The 18,333-nt window shown below is 37.1% G+C and overlaps 1 protein-coding gene across 9 annotated transcripts in view; it reads left to right on the forward strand.

Annotated features, from left to right (window-relative positions):
* Positions 1-18,333, forward strand: part of GPC5 (glypican 5) — a 620,145-nt gene that overhangs the window by 92,045 nt on the left and 509,767 nt on the right. For 8 of the 9 annotated variants that reach the window (XR_007201874.1, XM_048295762.1, XM_048295763.1 and 5 more), the window contains one exon: positions 7,357-8,051. Coding sequence is in view for 8 of the 9 variants with exons in the window: in XM_048295762.1 (XP_048151719.1) it covers positions 7,357-8,051 (695 nt within the window). In the remaining variant the exon portion in view is untranslated. Of the gene's footprint in view, positions 1-7,139; positions 7,245-7,356; positions 8,052-18,333 lie in introns of those variants that run through there. The other variant, XM_048295768.1, reaches the window with a different exon arrangement.

Consider the following 18,333-nt stretch of genomic DNA (forward strand, 5'->3'; position numbering starts at 1 on the left):
CTTCCAGCAAGCACTTCATCTCAACACAAAGTAGTCATCTAAAGTCAGAGAGATGAATCATGACTTAGAAGTGCTTGTTAGCTCACATATATATAGTTTGAAATTATGTGAATTTATCCTTCTAATCAATTAATTTTCTGACCCTCCTATCTCAACATCATCTTGCTATAAATTCTGAATTTCTCTTTTCAAATAATACCCTTTTAATACATCTGAGATGACTTGCTGTCCTTATATATTATGGCAAATGTGTAAAAATGGTTATCTTAAATCCGTATGAATTTAGTGTCCTTTTGCAAACCATGCACAGCATTTTATGTCAAAATATTTTCAAACAATTTTGTTATAAGATACCAGTTTTAAAGCTCTGATTCCCTGGAGTGCTCTGCTTGCAACTCTAAGCATATTTCATTCCATGGTAGTAAGCAATATATTCAGAATTTAGAAATATTTTCCTCTGAGAAAGTATTGCCTGGGGAGCAATGCAAAATCAGAGAGAACATAAGCAGAATCCAAGAGGAAAAAAAAAAGAGGCTTGGTCGATCTCTGTTAATTGGTAGTTATTTCTTCTCCTGGCACCATACAAAACAATCTGCTCATGATGCTTCCAAAGTGACAAGATGAATGGTTCCATAGTCATAACTATTAAAAGGAAAAGGGGAAGAAAGATGAAAAGAAAAGGGAAGAACAGTTTTGAGGGAAAAGTGGAATCACTGCTTATAACTAGATAAAATGATAACCTTGCATTATTCATTCATTCTTCATATGACAGACATTCAATATTAAAATATAATCTGTCATGGTAGGATTAAATAGTTTACATTCCAGTTACGACTTAGGGGTAAGTTAAATAGCGAATTCTAAGGCTAGGTATTTTAAAATCAACTGCAGTAAGTTTCAATGAAAAGTTAAAAAATAATGTTCTGAGTCAATTGTGATGATTTCCATTAAGTCATAAAAATTAATGTAACTCTGGAGAACTGGATAAAAAATAAATTTATTCCAACTTTTTTTTGAAAACAAAACAACAACAAAAAGCCAAACAACCCCCCCAAAACAAAAAACAAACAAGCAAACAAACAAAAACCAAACCCCCCTCTCCCCGCCAAACCAAACAAACAAAAGCCCACAAAAAAGCCCCAAGCGAATTACAAGATTTGGATCATTTGGTCAAATCAGCTGAATTTGAGACCTCCTGCATTGTTCGGTCTTTTCTCAAATGTACACCTGGGAAGATGGAGAAGGGAAGGAAAACATACCTAAATTTGTTGATTTAGAAAGCAAATTCTACATGGGAAAATAGTTTGTATAAGGATTAGTAAGCAAAAATTAACACTGAGTGATGATATTAAGTAGATTATAAAACAAGAATGTGAAGTACACTTATCAATTCAGACTAGTGAAAAGATACAGCACAATAATGAGTAAAATTCATCTCACTTGGCTTTGGGCCATACTTTCTGCATTCTACATATTGGTTAACTGGGGAGCGAGTTTCTTATGAGTCCTCACAATTTCATTGGGGGAAAAAAGGAGGACACACCTTACATACGGATTTGAGACAATTTCTTTTCAAAGTGCAATCATTCTTTTTAGTGTAAATAGTGCTTACAGCCTGAATTATGGATGACTGCTAATTCCTGTTAATATTCCAACTAAAGCTGTTGTATGCCAACTTCCTTGTGTCCTGATGCTAAAAAGACCACAAAAAGTTTCAACACAAACCCCAACTAAAAAAAATTGAAGTATGACTAAACCAAACTCAAAATCACAGAATACGTAGGAAACTCCTTAAGTATATGAATAATATGCCACTGAACACAGAACAACTTAGACAATAGTCAACCAATTATAATTCAAGTTTCTTGAATGTTTATGGTTTTTTTTCAAAGACAGCTAAAATAAATTCAAGACCAAGCAAGACCTGACAAACTCTAAAGACTGTTACGGGTACTTTGAGCTATAGAAGCCTGAGGTGCCTCACTATCATCTGGCAACACAAAGGTGGTTATGCTACAGGTTTAATCTGTTACACCTGTTTTCTTACTGACTTCAGTGATGAGTCTGCAATCTATGAAATGGATTAATTTGAAATTTGTGTTAATGAGGAGCAGTTCTAGTGAGTCTCAAATCTATTCTGCTGGCACTTACCCTATTGATCTCTCTCCCATATAACCTTCACTGGTAATGCCCTAATGAGTTCATTCTTTATAATTCATTTATATGTCTTGAAGACATTATTCTTCCAGCTCATTTTTCTGGTATGGTAAATGATTCAGGGATTTTGCATTATATCTGTCACTATGTACTACTTTGTAATTAGGAATAGCTGCACTGAATTTCCCACCTGTGCATATTTCTCTGTTTGGTGTATTTTAAACAAAGGTAGTATGAATGTAATACTGTGTGGATTAATTTCTTTTCCACAATTTTTTTTTCATAATTTTTGAATGCCTTTTGCTTACTTGGCTGTAACTTGCACCTGAGACATTCCCTGTGACTCTCGAAGGACAATGTATGCAAGGTACATTTGATCATACTATAAACCTTTAGAAGAGGGAGTGTGATGATTCTGGTGAACAGAATAAACAGAAGGAAAACTTTAAAGATTGCCAAACATCAATGGCAGCTAGCAATACTTTCCCATAGGATTTTTCAAATCATAATAAATTTATAACGTTGCTAGGTTTTCCAGGTTTGCTTGGATTTCGTAATTGATTCCTGTATATTATCGGCTGATCCTTAAGATAGTCCAGGCTCATCAGTGTTGAATCTCCTCTGGACTGTGAAAGGCAGTCTTGCTAAATACAGTCATAAATCAAGGAGGATTTTAACCTGTCTTTTTATAATTTATTGAGTTCTGTATGTTGCCCTAAGTGTGAATTGATTTATAATACGTAATTTAAGACAGTGAATTATTGCCAAATGATAAGACTTCACAATTTGTTGGCCTACTAATACGGGATTTTTAATTTATTACACTATCACTGCATTAAGTACCACATGTACTTTCAAAAGCTAGTGTTCAGCATTTAGGTGCATTTTCTTATCTAGCAGATTTACAGAACATTCATCTGTGTAAAGAAAGGGTAAACTTAAGAAAATATAGTTGTTTTACAGCAGCATGGTTCCATAGAAATTTATTTCAAATTATTGTCTAAGGTACCTATAGTATAAAGACACTTTGCCAAAACTATTAAGGATGAGAGTTGCAGAGCTGGTTTAAAATCTAATCCAAATTCTGTTTCATTCTTTGCAATATTTCCGTTAAATCTGATTAATGTCCAGGAATAAAAAACTAGATTTCTATTTTGTTCTCTTTGTTCTAGTAAACAAGGCATGTGTGTACTTTTGATTTTTATTTTAAAGCCATTTATCCACTGGACTAATTTCTACCTTGGAACTTCTTTATAATTTAGAACTACCCATGGCTCTCAGGAGCAGAAAGGTTAAAGGAAGGGAAGAAAGAAAATCTTTTAAAGCAATGATCTTTAGCAATAGTTATTATACATCACTTTGTAATCACTTTGTTAAATACACTATTATCAAAAAATAATGTTTAGATGTACTGGTATGAAGTATCAGCTGAATAAATGCTATACATAAAACCAACAAGTTCTCATGTACATTTTTTCCTAGCCTTGTGTTTTGTTCTTAGTAAAATCAGGAAGAGAAATACTACTGTTCTTTCAAAAAATCAATTGGTTAAAATATTGACAACCCTGAATTTTGATTTAGAAGCATACAAACAATAATTTTAATTGTTGTTGTCAAAGAAAAACAAAATCGACATGTCATCTGTGGTAAACACTAGACATTATTAACAGTAGGGTTACATAAAATATCTATAGGATATTGTATAGCAGTTAATATGAAGATCTCATAAATTATGGAGATAAGAGACACTGACCCTGAAGATTTAAAAATCATTTGATAAGAATAAAAAGAGCTTGTCTAGCTCATCTTAGTTATACTTAAAATGTATTTTATATGTATTAGATTTATAGTGATTGAAAACTCATCACTTCTTTTATGTTGCTGAATAATTAATGCTGATTATGTTAGTGTCAGCCCATAGATTTAAAAGATAAACACATTGCTACAGCTTGCAGTATTGAACCAGTATAACTTGATTTGTCACTGAAGTATCAGAATGTGTTGTAAATGACATAGATTGCCATCGTAAGGTACTCACAGAACCTATTCAATATTGAAAGTAAACATAGGTCTGATTTGCTGTCTGTCAGCAAATTTGCTGAGAGCAAAACAAATCTTTGCAACAGCCACGGTTATAAAGTAGAAAATGTGCCAGTACAAAAAAACTGATTAACAAATTCTGTAAGAAATTATAAAATGACAATTAAACAACATGATGCAGAATTGCAAACACAAGTGGCCAGTATCATCATATCCTGCTTAGAAGGCAGAAATAGTCAGTAAATTATGTAGTTGATTATTGTACTCGTTCATCTGGGGGTTGCTGAGGCGCTAGCAATATAGTTCAATATTGGAGATTTGTTACTGTTTAGACCACATTGTAAAATCTATTGATTATCCATGTGCGGCATGATTTATTCTTTCAACTAATATTTGTGCTCTTGGTAATAGGGTACTGCAGCCATGGATTGTAACAGACATTTTAGACTACAGACTTTATGGTTTCCATCTAGGAAAAGTACTAATAAAAAAGCTTTAATATTCTTTACATTTTATTTTTTAAGCCATCTCAACCATGGATCAATTTTACTTAAATTTTTGTCTTTGCTCTTCTGGGCTGCTCCAGGCTTTTATATGAAAGGTTGTCAAGTCTGTGATAGCTAGATATCTAGAATTTAATTCAGTGGTCTCAGCACAGCCATCTAGTGCAGTTTTAAGTGCAAAATGTCCATAAAGAGCTTACAGATATGATATAAGACCTCCAGAACACACATGCCCTTTTGGACAGGCAAATAAAAAATGGCATCTACCATTAAAAATGCTATGAAACACTCTTAGGCAACTAAATGAAGTTTCTATAGTAGGATTGCATGTTCTTTGCATTCCTTATTTCTCCCAGTAAAAATGAGATGCAATATAGTTAGATATTTAGGGCTGTAATTTAGTTTCCCATGCATCTGTGCCTCCAGGGGAGCTGGGTGTCCAAACTGCCTCTATAGCTGGTGGAGATCTCATCCTTGGTTCAGGTGCCTTAAAGTGGGCATCTCGATCAGTTTGATCTACCCTGTCTGGTTTGCTGTGCCTAATTTGCTGCTCCAGAAGGAAATGGGTCTCCCATACATGCACGCACACCTGCTGACATGGGGTGCAGTGCAGGTGTCTCGGGTACAAGACACGAGGTACTGAGGTTGAAGACACACTCCTCTTGTTTATAGATCTATATCTATATAAGAAATTTAGCTCAGATATGAGGCATGAGGGGCTGGTGGAGATGTTGGGAGCTGCAGAGGTACTCAGCTGGCACCTTCTGCATGTTAATTCACTGGATAAACCCCAGAGGCTTTTCTGTGTTGAGTAGGTCTCCATTGGTGGGAACATAGCTTCATGAAGGGTACTGACTTCAGGAGTCTGACTTTTGAAACAAATTAATCCCTTTGCTGAGTCACTGTGGTATTTGGCATGTATGAATGACTGTGGTGAAACTCACTTAAGGAGAGGTTCATACATGTATGTGACATAACGATAAAACCCCCAAGAACCAGACAAGCGGGATGCAGCACTTTCTGACTCTTCACTGTGAGCTGTCAACACTTTTTTCCCTACTCATGTGAATGCTAGTTAAGAAAAGAGAACAGCAAATTCAATTTTAAGAGTGGTGTGAAATACGAAACTGAGACAGATAGCAATGATTTTGATTTATAAGCATGTATCTTGTTTTTATTGGAGAAAACAGAGACTGAATATGAAGTATATGCAGATCAGTTTAGTATGTTTTCTCTGTGATGTTTTCACAAAGCATGCAGTTTCAAACCCACTGAAGTCAGCAAGAATCCTTTCACTGACCTGAACTGAATAAACTTTTTATCATAATATAAGGCACTTATGCATAGATATTTATTAAATACGGTTTTGCCAGTCTTGTCTTTTTTACATTTATTCTGGTGTTTCTACTACTCCTTTCAGTCAGTGACTTACCAGCAGACTTCAGGTTGCTTCAGAAATTGCTTGACATTGTTTGACATTATTTGATTCTGCCTGTATTTAACATCACTTTTTAGGCAGTATTAACTGTACCTCATGCTTTTCCTTCCTTTATTTTTACAGTCTTAAAAATAAATGTTAGAAAAAAAAATACATGAAAACTTGTAAAACTTGAAGTAAAAGTTACTGAGTCATAGCCATTCAGTGTATAAAATGGGTTAATATTTGTAATATTTGTTTCTGTGTTTTTATTCTCAACTCTGAGCTAAGTGTCTTTTTGATCCATATATAGCTTCATTGCCTTTCCTGAAGTGCAACCTTCTCAGGCAGATCTAGGGAATTCCTCAATGTGAACACTCATTTTTTGTTTTGAAAACTGACATTTTTTCTTACCTGCAAATCATAGATCAAGTCAGGAGAGGATTTTTTCTGGTATACTTTTAACTGCTTTATTAAACACTACTCAGTGTATTTAAGGATTACCACCTAACACGTGAAATGCAGGTTTGTCCACTCAGGCTTTATTCATTATACAGTTCTTGAGGTTTAGGGAGGGATTATCCATCGGTTCCTGAGGAATGCAATTCTTGACCACACCAATTGCCAGACCAAACAGCACTATTTAAAATCGTGTTCTCATGTGTGTTTGGTCCATCTGCTTCATCTGGAAGACATGAAATAAAAACTGGTCTTTTAACAGTTAAGTTTTAATAGAATTGAAGAGTTGCTTATATTGTTTGATGTTAATTTTGCCCATCAATTTAGGATGGTAACAGGAATGACTTGGAGTTACTGAGAGCATTCAGCTTTTTATTGCAACTTGCAAAATGAGTCATGAGATGAGAGAACTAATGTGTTTATATACATAAACAGATGAAATAGGATTTTGCTGTATTTTGTAACTTAGTAACTCAGCTTACAATTATTTCCTGTTGTATCTTTTTTAGGCTGCGTTTAATGTAACCTGCAAAGAAAACATGGATTTTATTAATTGTGTTGTAACATTACTTGTAAGGTGTTTCCCTACATAGAAAAGACAGTTGTCACAGTTTGTGAGAAGTTGGTCTCCTCAAAAATTCTAATGCAAAAATTCATTTGGGATATATGTAAGTTGTCGTAATATAACTGTTTTAACTTCTTACTCTTAATTTCTTATTTTTTTAAACCTTAAAAATAAGGATTGATTGATTGATTGATTGATTGATTGATTTATTGCAGAAATGTTTGAAATGCTTATCAGACTGGCTGAGAATTACACGAGCACCCTTTTCTGCAATGCATATAGAAACATGGCTGCTGAGGCTACTGTGCCTGTGCAGGAGTTTTTCACAGATGTTGGACTCTTCTTATTTGGCACAGACGTTAGCACAGAGGAATTTGTGAATAGATTTTTTGACACTCTGTTTCCAGTAGTCTACAACCATGTGTTGAACCCTGGTCCGACTGACATTTCACTGGAATATGGGGAGTGCCTCCGAGTGGCAAGAAGAGACATCAGGCCCTTCGGCAACATTCCCGAAAAGGCCATAGGACAAATGGGAAGAGCACTCTTACCCAGCCGGACTTTCTTGCAGGCTCTGAATTTGGGGATTGAAGTGATCAATACAACAGATCACCTGCACTTCTCCAAAGACTGCAGCAGAGCTTTGCTGAGAATGCAGTACTGCCCACACTGCCAGGGTCTGACACTGAGCAAGCCCTGCATGGGCTACTGCCTCAACATCATCCGAGGCTGCCTGGCTGACGTAGCAGAAGTTGATCTCCATTGGCGGGGGTATATCCAGTCCCTGGAGGAGCTCTCAAGAGCCATGAGCGGAGCATACAACATTGAGCACGTGCTGCTAAACTTCCATTCACTTGTTAATGACGCTCTGGTACAGGCTCAGATCAACGGGCCAGAATTATCTGAGCAGGTAAGATGCTGGTTTTATCCACAATTGGGGCTAACATGATGGTAGGAGAAGTATCACTGATAGCTGTTATTTGTTTGGCCATTTTTATGGTGAGGAGCACATTTGTATCTGAGTTCAGCTTTATTTGACGATTTCTATGAGCACAAAAAATATTTTTCATGAATGTAAGAAAATTTTTTCATTGTTGTCTCGTGTGCACATAATGATAAATGTAAACAATCCTTATTTTAGATATCAGTGGCCTGCCTTACGGAACCTATGACTTTGCATATATTATTTCCATAGTTTTGTACATTTCAGAGGAAGCAGCACAGTTCATTTGTAACACAAACTAAGTCCTTTCTTACACTTAAGAGAAAAAACAAGTTGTATGAGAGCTGTGTTAACTAAATGCATGAAGTGAAGAATTTTAGGATACTGCTATGGAAAGTGCACACTATTTAACTACACTTTAGGGAAAAAAAGCTGGTATATATGCTAATTTATGAAGGTAAGTACTAAAATCTGAATTTTTCCTGTATTATATTTAATCCACAATACGTTTCATAATTGTATTTTTCTCTGTATTCTTACATGCAGGCTTCAGTGACATTGACATATTCTTTGTTAAGTGCTGGATTGGACAGCTTGGTTTGGGGAGATGCCTTTAGTTTTATAGTACACACAGGTCGGAAGAGGGTGTCCCTGTGCTGTGGCATCAGCTGAGGTGCAGTAATAATTCTAGGACTGCCTCAATATGTGATTACCTGAAGTTAAAGCATTGTCTTCTGTTAAGAAGCTGATATGACCTCTGAAAATAAACAGCTTGACCTAATATAATAAATAGAGGATTCTTCATTTCTTACTAAGACCCAGAGTGTGATAAAATGGGTTCTTCATCCTGCTGTAATCAGTGAGTAACACCATTCATTTCTACAAATTTTCCATTTTATACCAGCCAGCTACATGAGCTGTAATATGCTGCTGCTCATTCCTTGGGACAAGCTGTCATTTTTTTGGAAAAGGGTTTTTCATTAACAGTTTGACTCAAAAGTGGCTCACTGGTATCTCTCTAATTCCCAAGTTATTTGAGATCTACAGTTGCCTCTTAGGGATATTCCCTGTTGCTCCTTTGATTTCTGTGGGATCTTTTTTGCCTATCATTTTCAGGAACAAGCTAGAACAAGCAAGTAAAGGTTCAAGGGACGGACTTGTGTTTCCAATTTCATCGTGGGTCATTTAATTTGAAAAGTTTTAGACTTGGATTTTCAACAGTGAATTGTCATTGGCCCAGACTTAAAAATCTCTCAGCACACTCATGTTTTCAAAATGAAAGTTTTACACTCCAGAATAGTATATTGCACTGAATTTTAGTAAAAAATTGAATGTGTGAAGAGCCCTACTCTTAGTGTTTTTGCTTAATGAAAAATCCATATTGATCCAAAATAAAGTGCTTTTTTTTGATACTCCTGCAAACACATGCCTTCCTACTCCCCTTCCATCATTCAATGTAAGGAATACTAAAATTTCTTATACTTGTTGCCAATGTGTTTGTTTGAAGATCATGTGTTTACCAATGTTACATTAAAATAATTTGATATAGAATCACTTCCCAACTTCAAAACCCACATACTTCATTTTTGACTCCAACTGCACCAGACCTAGACATCTCTTTCACCTAATTTCTCTGTTACAATTGACCAGTCCTTTCTCTCTTTGAGCTCTAATTTGGTCAAATAAGACTATAATGCAATGATCCCTTGAAACATAGTGATCTAGTCAGTATATTTCATATTTTCCCATTTATTAGGTATCAGGACTTAATTCTGACATGTAATAAATACAGTCTTTCAGATTTAAGAGGCAGAGGACATGAATTCCATTGAAATTGGCTCATTAATATTTATTTATCTTCAGAGTGACTCATGAACTGTTTCAAGTTTTGATAAGCAATTAATGCATCAGTGACTCTAACAGACAGGGAAAAGATGATTATGAGCAAGCAAATAATGGCTTGCTTAGGCATGCAGCAGTCTCTGCAGTTTTAAAAGAGAATTCCATTACATTTTGTGAATTTTAAAGAAGTGAACAGAGAAAAAAAAATTTAAATGTTTGGAAGTACCATATATAATTATGCAGGTGTAATGTGAGAATCTACAGTGTATCCTGCTTAATGATATATGTAGTTGTGCGGGTTTTTTTTCATTCATGGGTATGTTTGTGTAAATAACCATATGTAAAGGATTTTTTCTAACACTTCACAGGAATATTTAAATCTGATGTATGTTCATGCTCTAAGCTCTGTGTCTGTGGAATGAACACTAATGCCTGTATAGCATGGCTTTCTTTTACAAAACTCTTTTTTTTCTAGTAATTTGCAGCTTGTTCCCTTTTCTGCTTGGGTCAGCAGAGCAGTACTGCTCTGTCTCCATCTGGAATTCATTTTTCCCTTTCTTCCTCCTGTTTCAAAATCGCCCTTAATTCTTGATTCCCACAGCTCTGCTGACTGAAAAATAAGTGCGGCACCCGTTCGTCAACTCAATACCTGTGCATTATTTGATGCTATTCTGCAGAGTCTAGAGGACATGTGTGGGTTGTGCAACTATTCATGGATATATGTATTTTCACCTACATATTGTCATATATTTAATGCCACTTCTGTTCCTGAAGTCTATATATGTCCATTTATCTACTGGTATTGCTCACCCTATTTGTACCCTATGCTTTTTAGCTGGAACAGAAATTTTTTAGCAAACATCTCCAGGAATACTCCTGCAGATGTAATGTAATGGAGGTTTAAGAGAACTGCATCATAAAAAACAAGAAAAGTGCACATTATTAGGATAATCTGAAGAAGATGGTATGTAGTTCTTACACACTGGGTAGCAGCTGAAAGTACCCGTTGTTACAGAGCACTTTGCAGAATCATCCTGTGCTTCTTTTGTGCTCGGCTTGAGTTGCCACATGCTGGTCTCTGAGCTTGTGTATAGCCAAGGAAATCCCCTTGGAGGGCACTGTACAGCTTGATGAATGCACAAGAACTTTATGACACTTTTAAGCTGTACATACATGTAAAAAAACCCCAAACCAAAACACCACAACAAACCAAAAAACAAACAAAAAACCCATGGAAATTTGTTTACAAGTTATAATAAATTGTTTCATGTCACCTCCATGCTGTTATCCAAACCACTGTCAATGTTAAGACAGAAGGACAAAGAGAGATTCTAGCAAGATTTACAAAGTTTTGGTATGGATGGAGCCTACCATCCCCAGGATGAGAGCATGTTTCCATTCCCTTTATATATGGATTAATGGAACCGCCCCAGGCCATGGAAGCCTCTTGTGTCACTTACAGTGTGATTCAACAGCAGTTTAAGCCAGTCTCACCCTGGATTGCCCAAGTCCTGCTCTGGCACCTTCCTCAGCTCTCTGTTGCCACCCCTTTCCCTCTGTGCATGCTGCCCCGGCAGCTGAAAGTCAAGCTGGTTGAGGGAGTGTCTGTGCTCTTAGCCATAGTTTTGTTTTGGTGTTTGAAGGCTTGTGCTGCCACACATTGGGTAACCTGCAGGTGAGAGGTTCACTGGTGTGGAACAAACAGAGGATCTGAGAGGAGGGGAAATGGATCTGAGGTCAGGCAAGAGATGAAGGAAAAGGGGGAAAGGGGGGAAAGGGGAAAGGGGAGATGAAAGTAGAAAGGGGAGATGAAAGGAGAGGAGAGGAGAGGAGAGGAGAGGAGAGAGGAGAGGAGAGGAGAGGAGAGGAGAGGAGAGGAGAGAAGAGGAGAGGAGAGGAGAGGAGAGGAGAGGAGAGGAGAGGAAAATTCACAGGGCTTTGTAGTTAAATCTTCCCTGCAAACTTTACATACAAGTATTGTTCTTGATTCCCGAAAGATCAGTGGTGTCTGAGTTTAATATTGAATAAAAGAGATGAAAAAGAATATTGATTAGTTGTTCATTCGCTATTCTGAGCACTGATGATTTTGGGATCTGTAGGAAAATGAAGTATGTGACCATGATACCAAAAGACACATATCCATATAAAAATGTGGGAATTTGCAACACAACATAAAAAAAATAAGATCACACAAATTCTGACATTTCCTCATTTTTATTCTGAGAAATTTGTGCTACAGGTGTGGTAAAATTCTTGTATGTACTTTTGTATGTATTATAAGCCTACAAAAATTCAGAATGGGATTTTCAAAAGCACTGTGTCTTCACTGTGTTCTAACAGTTTCCAAACAGTTGTAGATAAAAATATCAAAATTCTGGAAGCTCTCAAGTCCTTTCATGTCAGTCTCATCCTAAATTATGCGTCTTCTAAAAAATAGGCATAATTATATTCTATTAAAAGAGACTTTTGTCTTTTTTTTTTTTTTTATCAGCTGTCTAATACTGGAAAGAAAGCAAGATCTTTCTTGTGGCATAGAATGGTAGCAGAAAGAATTTAGTAGACTGTGTTTAGAACTTCATTTTTCTTACTGGTTATTTTTGCTAGAATTAACTAGCTATAAACAACCAGAATTGCTATAATAAAGTGATGTCTTCAAAGAGAGTAAGAAAGACGACACAGGAAAATACAGGTCAGTCATCCTTACCTCTATCCCTGGAAAGGTGATGGAGTAACTAATCCTGGAAACTATTCCAAACAAATGAAGAAGTTGATTGGGAGTAATGGTTAACCTACTTGATGCCCTTGATAGGGCAGCCAGATTGATAGGATATGGTTAGAGCAAGGGATGATGGCTACCTCAACTTTATCAAAGCCTTTGAGACTGTCTCCTACAACATCCTTAAATATAAACTGTCAAAATGCTCAGTGAGGAAGACAGAAAAATGGATGGATGGTTGGGCCCAGAGAATTGTTATCAGTAGCACAAAGTACAGCTGGAGGCAAGTCAGTAGTTCTCTGACCCCCAGGGGGTGATACTGGGGCAGATACTCTTTAATGTCTTCATTAATGGTTGGGGTGATGGAACAGTTTACCCTCAGCAAGTTTGCAGACAATACAAAACTGGGAGGAGTAGCTGATACACCAAATGGTTGTGCCATTCAGAGGGACCTTGGCAGGCTAAAGAATTGGCCTGAGGGGAATCTCATGAAGTTCAACGAAGGGAAATGAAATGTCTTGTACCTGGAGAGGAATAACCCCATGCATCAATAGCTGCTGGAGGCTGGGAAGCAGCTTTGGAAGAAAGGGTGTGAGGCTCCTGGAGCACACCAAGTTGACCATGAGAAATGTATTTGCACAGTAAAGAAGGCCAACAGCCTCCTGGATTTCACTGGGAAAAGTGTTCCCAGCAGTTTGAGGGAGGTAATCCTTCCCTTCTCCTCAGCACTGCTGAGATTGCATCTGAAGTGCGCTGTCTGGTTCTGGGCTGCCCAGTACAAGAAAGTTATGGAGTGACTGAAGCGAGTCCAGCCACAAAGGTGGATATGAGACTGGACCATCTTCGATATATGGAGAGGCTGAGAGAGGTAGGACTCTTGAGCCTGGAGAAGAAGAGGCTCAGGGGGAATCTTATCAGTGTATAAATACATGTTATGAGCCAGTGAAGAGGAAAAAGCCAAGCTATTTTCAGCCTTGTTCACTGAGAGGACAAGAGGCAATGGGCAGAAATCAAAAACCATGAAATTACATGGAAGGGGTTGTCCAGAGAGGTTGTGGAGTTTCCATCATTGAAAATATTCAAAACCAAACTAGACATGAACCTGGACAACAAGCTGTATCTGACCCTGATTGAATAGGGATGTTAGACTATATAACCTCAAAAAATCCCTCTGAAATAAAGCTGTGATTCTGTGAAATGGTTTAGAAGGTGGCTGCATCAGGGGAATTTTCTTACTGAGGAGCCAGCCATCTTTGACTCATTAGCTGCAGTAGGATAGGACCAGCATACAGGCATCATGGACAAGGCAGGAACATATCCTGTTCATGGTGTTCTTCTAGTGCAAGATGTGGGCACTGGCTTCATCTCGTGGCTGGTGAGCATTGCCATGCAAGCATGTTGCTAAAACTGAATCTTCACAAGCCTATATACACTGTCTCTTTATTTGACAGATCTTTGGTCAAAGCAAAAGGATGAATTGCTCCTTATACAACCTCTAAGCATGGATAAAATTCCCCACAACAGGATGATAAAGTCTGAGACCAATGGAGTGATAGCCTGGAGGTTCTCAAAGGAATTGGGAGCCAAGCTGTATCTCAACAGTAGTACTTCTGTTCTCAAGAGAAGTGGCGGTATTGATGTTAAGCTAGGAGGGAAACACTATTGTAAGGAGGGGAAATGAGTTTTGGTTTAGAGATTGCGCAGACACTGCCTGAATTTGATGTTGTAGGAAAACTAATTATATTGTTCCTGTCACCAAACTATCTATCTGGACTCAGCTTTGTACTCCTTTAACTTTCAGCAAGTGTGTGTGGCTCCCATTATCAATCTGTAAAAGACAACCCCCAAGTGAACCATTTGCCATATATTTCTTTCATACTTTAAAAAAAGACCAAAAAAATCCCAAACCCCTATCATTTTCAGCAAAGTAGATTTTGGAATAAAATTGTGGAGTTCTGCCTGAAGCTTTTGGCATATGACTGTGCCATCATTACATTGCTGGATTTAAATTACTCGATACATTGATGAATTTAAATTTAAATTACAAGATCGATAGAAACTGATTTGTGAAAACTGCTGAACAGTAATGGGATTTAAAGTCTAATACAAATCTGTTTGAAAAGAAGGTTTGATATCTAACCTAACACAGAGTTGAAGACCATCACCTTTCCTTTCTCTGCATTCAGATACGCATCCAGCTGTAGTTGTGAAAAACTGTACATCCTAATACAGGATGGCATATACATCTTTTATATACATATACATCTTTTCATATACATTTTTATACATCTGTCATTTTTTTAATGTAGCATGAAGTAAGTCTATGGCAGTCATGACCTCCATCAAATTCAGATTCTTGTAGTGTTGTATTTCACTTTCCCATTGTTTTATCATGGAAAAGCTCCTTGCATCTATCAAAAAGTTTTCTTCTGAAGCTAAACTGGGTTTTGTTCATCAGAAAAGAGAATGGAGAACTTTGAAAACAAAGTGAAAATCACCAAATAAAGTGTTTGTGGCTTGTTTCTAACTAATGAAAAGTTGTTTTCATTAAATAGTGGGCTTTATTGCTACCTCAACATACTTCACAGTTGGACAGCTCTTCCATCTTTTTTGGTTTGATCCATCCTTTCTATATATTCCATTAGCTTGCATTTACTGAGGTCTGAAGTAATACTTTTATTTCTGGCATTTATTTCATACCACACACTATATATTAGTACAAGTCCCTAGGCTGTTTTTTTTGTGACTGAAATCAGTGTTTATCCAATAACAAGAAGATATCTGCTACAACATTTAACATAAAAATTGTGGTAATCACAACTCAGCGCATTTTGTGTGTTGGAATGGCAGTTGTATGCCTGATGTTGCTGGATTATCCTCAAAACTTATGTCCTTTTGCAATTGGTCTACTTTTTTCTAATGTGTAAAAACAGGGCTTGAAATCATGTCTACAATTTTGGCAGAGGCAGTAATACATGCATAGTTATGCACACATTGTGGAAAAATGGGTGTATGATCTGCTCCTTTGATTTAGCCAGGCATTGTACCCAAATGCAATTTGGAAAGACAAAATGCATACACATTGCTGGACATACACTTGGTAATATCCTGTTTGTCTTTTATTTTAAGGTTTATGATACACTGGAAAATGTGTGGCAAACACTGGAAGCATTTGTTTCTGTCAAGAACTTTTTAAACATAATAGCAAACATGAAGCCACGAAACCATGACTGTCTAAACAAAATCACTTGCTATGTTGCTCAGCTTCTCAGCATTTGAGTATATGGTGTCTCAGCTTTTGGTACCACTTCCAAGATGCATCCTTTTCTATTCCTCTTCTTTTTTTTCCAATTTTCCTTTCATTTATGGAAATGACAGAGGACCTATTTCTCACCTTTGGTGAGAAGACGTTCAAATCCAGTGTCAAGTTCACGTCTCACACTTTTCTGAAAAGTGCTTTCTTAAAATTCATTTGCCAAATTGCCCAGATTCCTCCCCTGTCTCTCTTAGGGTGGAGTTACTTGTTGTATGGGCTGCAGTTGCACTGGCAGAGTGTTACGGACTGACAACAATCCCAGGCCCCGACTCCCCTGCAGCACCTAGGGGACTGAAGGGCAACAGAAGAGCTGGAAATGAAGGAATGAGATTTACCTTGAGATGAAGGAAGGAGGAGATAGGAAGAAGGTGTTTCTAGTCTGAACTTTGTTTCCCACCATTGTAATCTCTTTTTAATTGGCAATATATTAATTAGTCTTCCCCAAGCTGTTTTGGCCACGACATTAATTGGTGACTGATCTCCTTGTCTTTATCTCAACCCACAGTCTTTTTCTTCGTATTTCTCTCCCCTTATTCTGTAGAGGGGGGGAAGTGAGAGAGCATCTGGGTGGGCCTTTGGCTCTTAGCCAGGTCCAACCCTCCACAATTATCGACATACACGCCCAGCTTTGGCAAGCAATGCTGAGTAGTGCACGTTTACATGAGGTATGTTCAATCTAGACTGCCAAGTAAATAATGTAGGAATATATCATGGCAGGCATTATATATTGGTATTTAATGTGTTTTGAACAAGCCTGCTTCACAATTTATAATTACTTGATTCTTATGTTACATTTCAATTTTGCTGCATTTCTTTTTTAAGATTGAGATCTGTTATGTCAGGAAAGCATAGGATCTTTAATATACCTTCCCTTTTTTGTCTTTTTTTATAACAGAAGATTAGGCAAAATTTGGGCAAAATGCATAGATCTGAAATGGTTTTTCTCTTTCAATTGACTGCATGGGGGCTCAGAGGTCTGAAAAATGTGCAGTAAGCAGTCTGGGCTGCCATCACGTTCTGGGTTTAGGTGATGTGGTAGATATCTGACTCTGCTTTGGCACAATGGCGGGCTTGTCTCAATGTGCCCGCTGGGCATTTGGACTGAAGGTAAAGAAGATTCTCTAAGAGGCTGAAAATGCTGCAATCTGATTCTTCATATTTGCAAAAAGAGAAGAAAGGAGACTATTCTCTCCTTCCCCAAAGCTGAGTAGAAGGCATGAACAAGTGTAAAAGAACACTTAACAATCCTTTCTGTAAGCTGTGTATGTGTTTTTCATTGTGAAACAGAGTAACTGTTCACAAAGAGAAGTACTGAGCTGAGCAGACTTCTGGTATCTCTGTTGGCCTTTAAATCACTACCAGCCCTTTGTAATGGAAGAGAAAAACTTTGTTGAGGGCAAATCCAGAGATTTTGAAGCAAATGAGCTTTTTGGACTATTTTGGTCCCTGACATGATATGAACATGTATGAATAACTGACTGTCTTGTATGTCACAAAAGATCTTCAAAGAAAACTGTTCTTCCCAGGTTCAAAGAAGAGAGTGAGGAGGCACTGAAACACTTAATATACAGATACAGGAAGCAGAAACACTGATCTCATAAGCTGCAGTTTGGAATGGGGAAGAAACACGTAGGTCCTCTGAAATACTAACTAGGTAGTGGATTTTTCCCTCCTTTTTTCTGATGTTTTTTGACTCTTGTTAACATGAAAAGGTGACACTCCAGTTATACAGAGTTATTGACAGTGCCTTATGCTAAATGAAATAATGCATTATGACTGTTAATTTAAGTGGACATGATTTTATTAACTTACACACTTTTGTTACAGAATTTTGCTAACAAAACTGCACTGCTCTTCACAATTTTGGAACATAAATTGCACCCTGCAATAAAGTGTAAACACATTGTGCAGACGTGCTGATGCAGCCAGCTTGTTTTGCTTTCACTAATTTTTTATGTATTGTAAATTGTAATATGCTTTTTAAGTGAGTTGCATGCCTGATAAAGGTTATAGAGCCCCAATTCTGCCTTCATTGACAATCACATTTCTACTGAATTTCTTTTGGTTTACACAGGTGACCCTGCATAGTCTTAGACCTATATTTAAAGAACAGTTCTGCCTGTGTCCTACAAGACAGCAAGATGTTAGCCCTCTTGTGTCAGAGCTGTACTTGCTGGGCACACAGAAATAAGGAGTAATAAAGTATATTTGAACCACAAGAAAGCATAAATAAATCCATCAAACCTACACACAAGCAGCTGATCTTTGGAAAGGGCTACTGCCAGTTTTATAAAATTTCTTTTCAGAAAAGAACCACAGAGTGTTTTCACTGAACATAAATGAAACACCTTGGCATCCACTAAAGCAGACTTGGA

Source organism: Corvus hawaiiensis, chromosome 2, assembly GCF_020740725.1.
Source record: "Corvus hawaiiensis isolate bCorHaw1 chromosome 2, bCorHaw1.pri.cur, whole genome shotgun sequence".
In the NCBI taxonomy this organism is placed as follows: domain Eukaryota; kingdom Metazoa; phylum Chordata; class Aves; order Passeriformes; family Corvidae; genus Corvus; species Corvus hawaiiensis.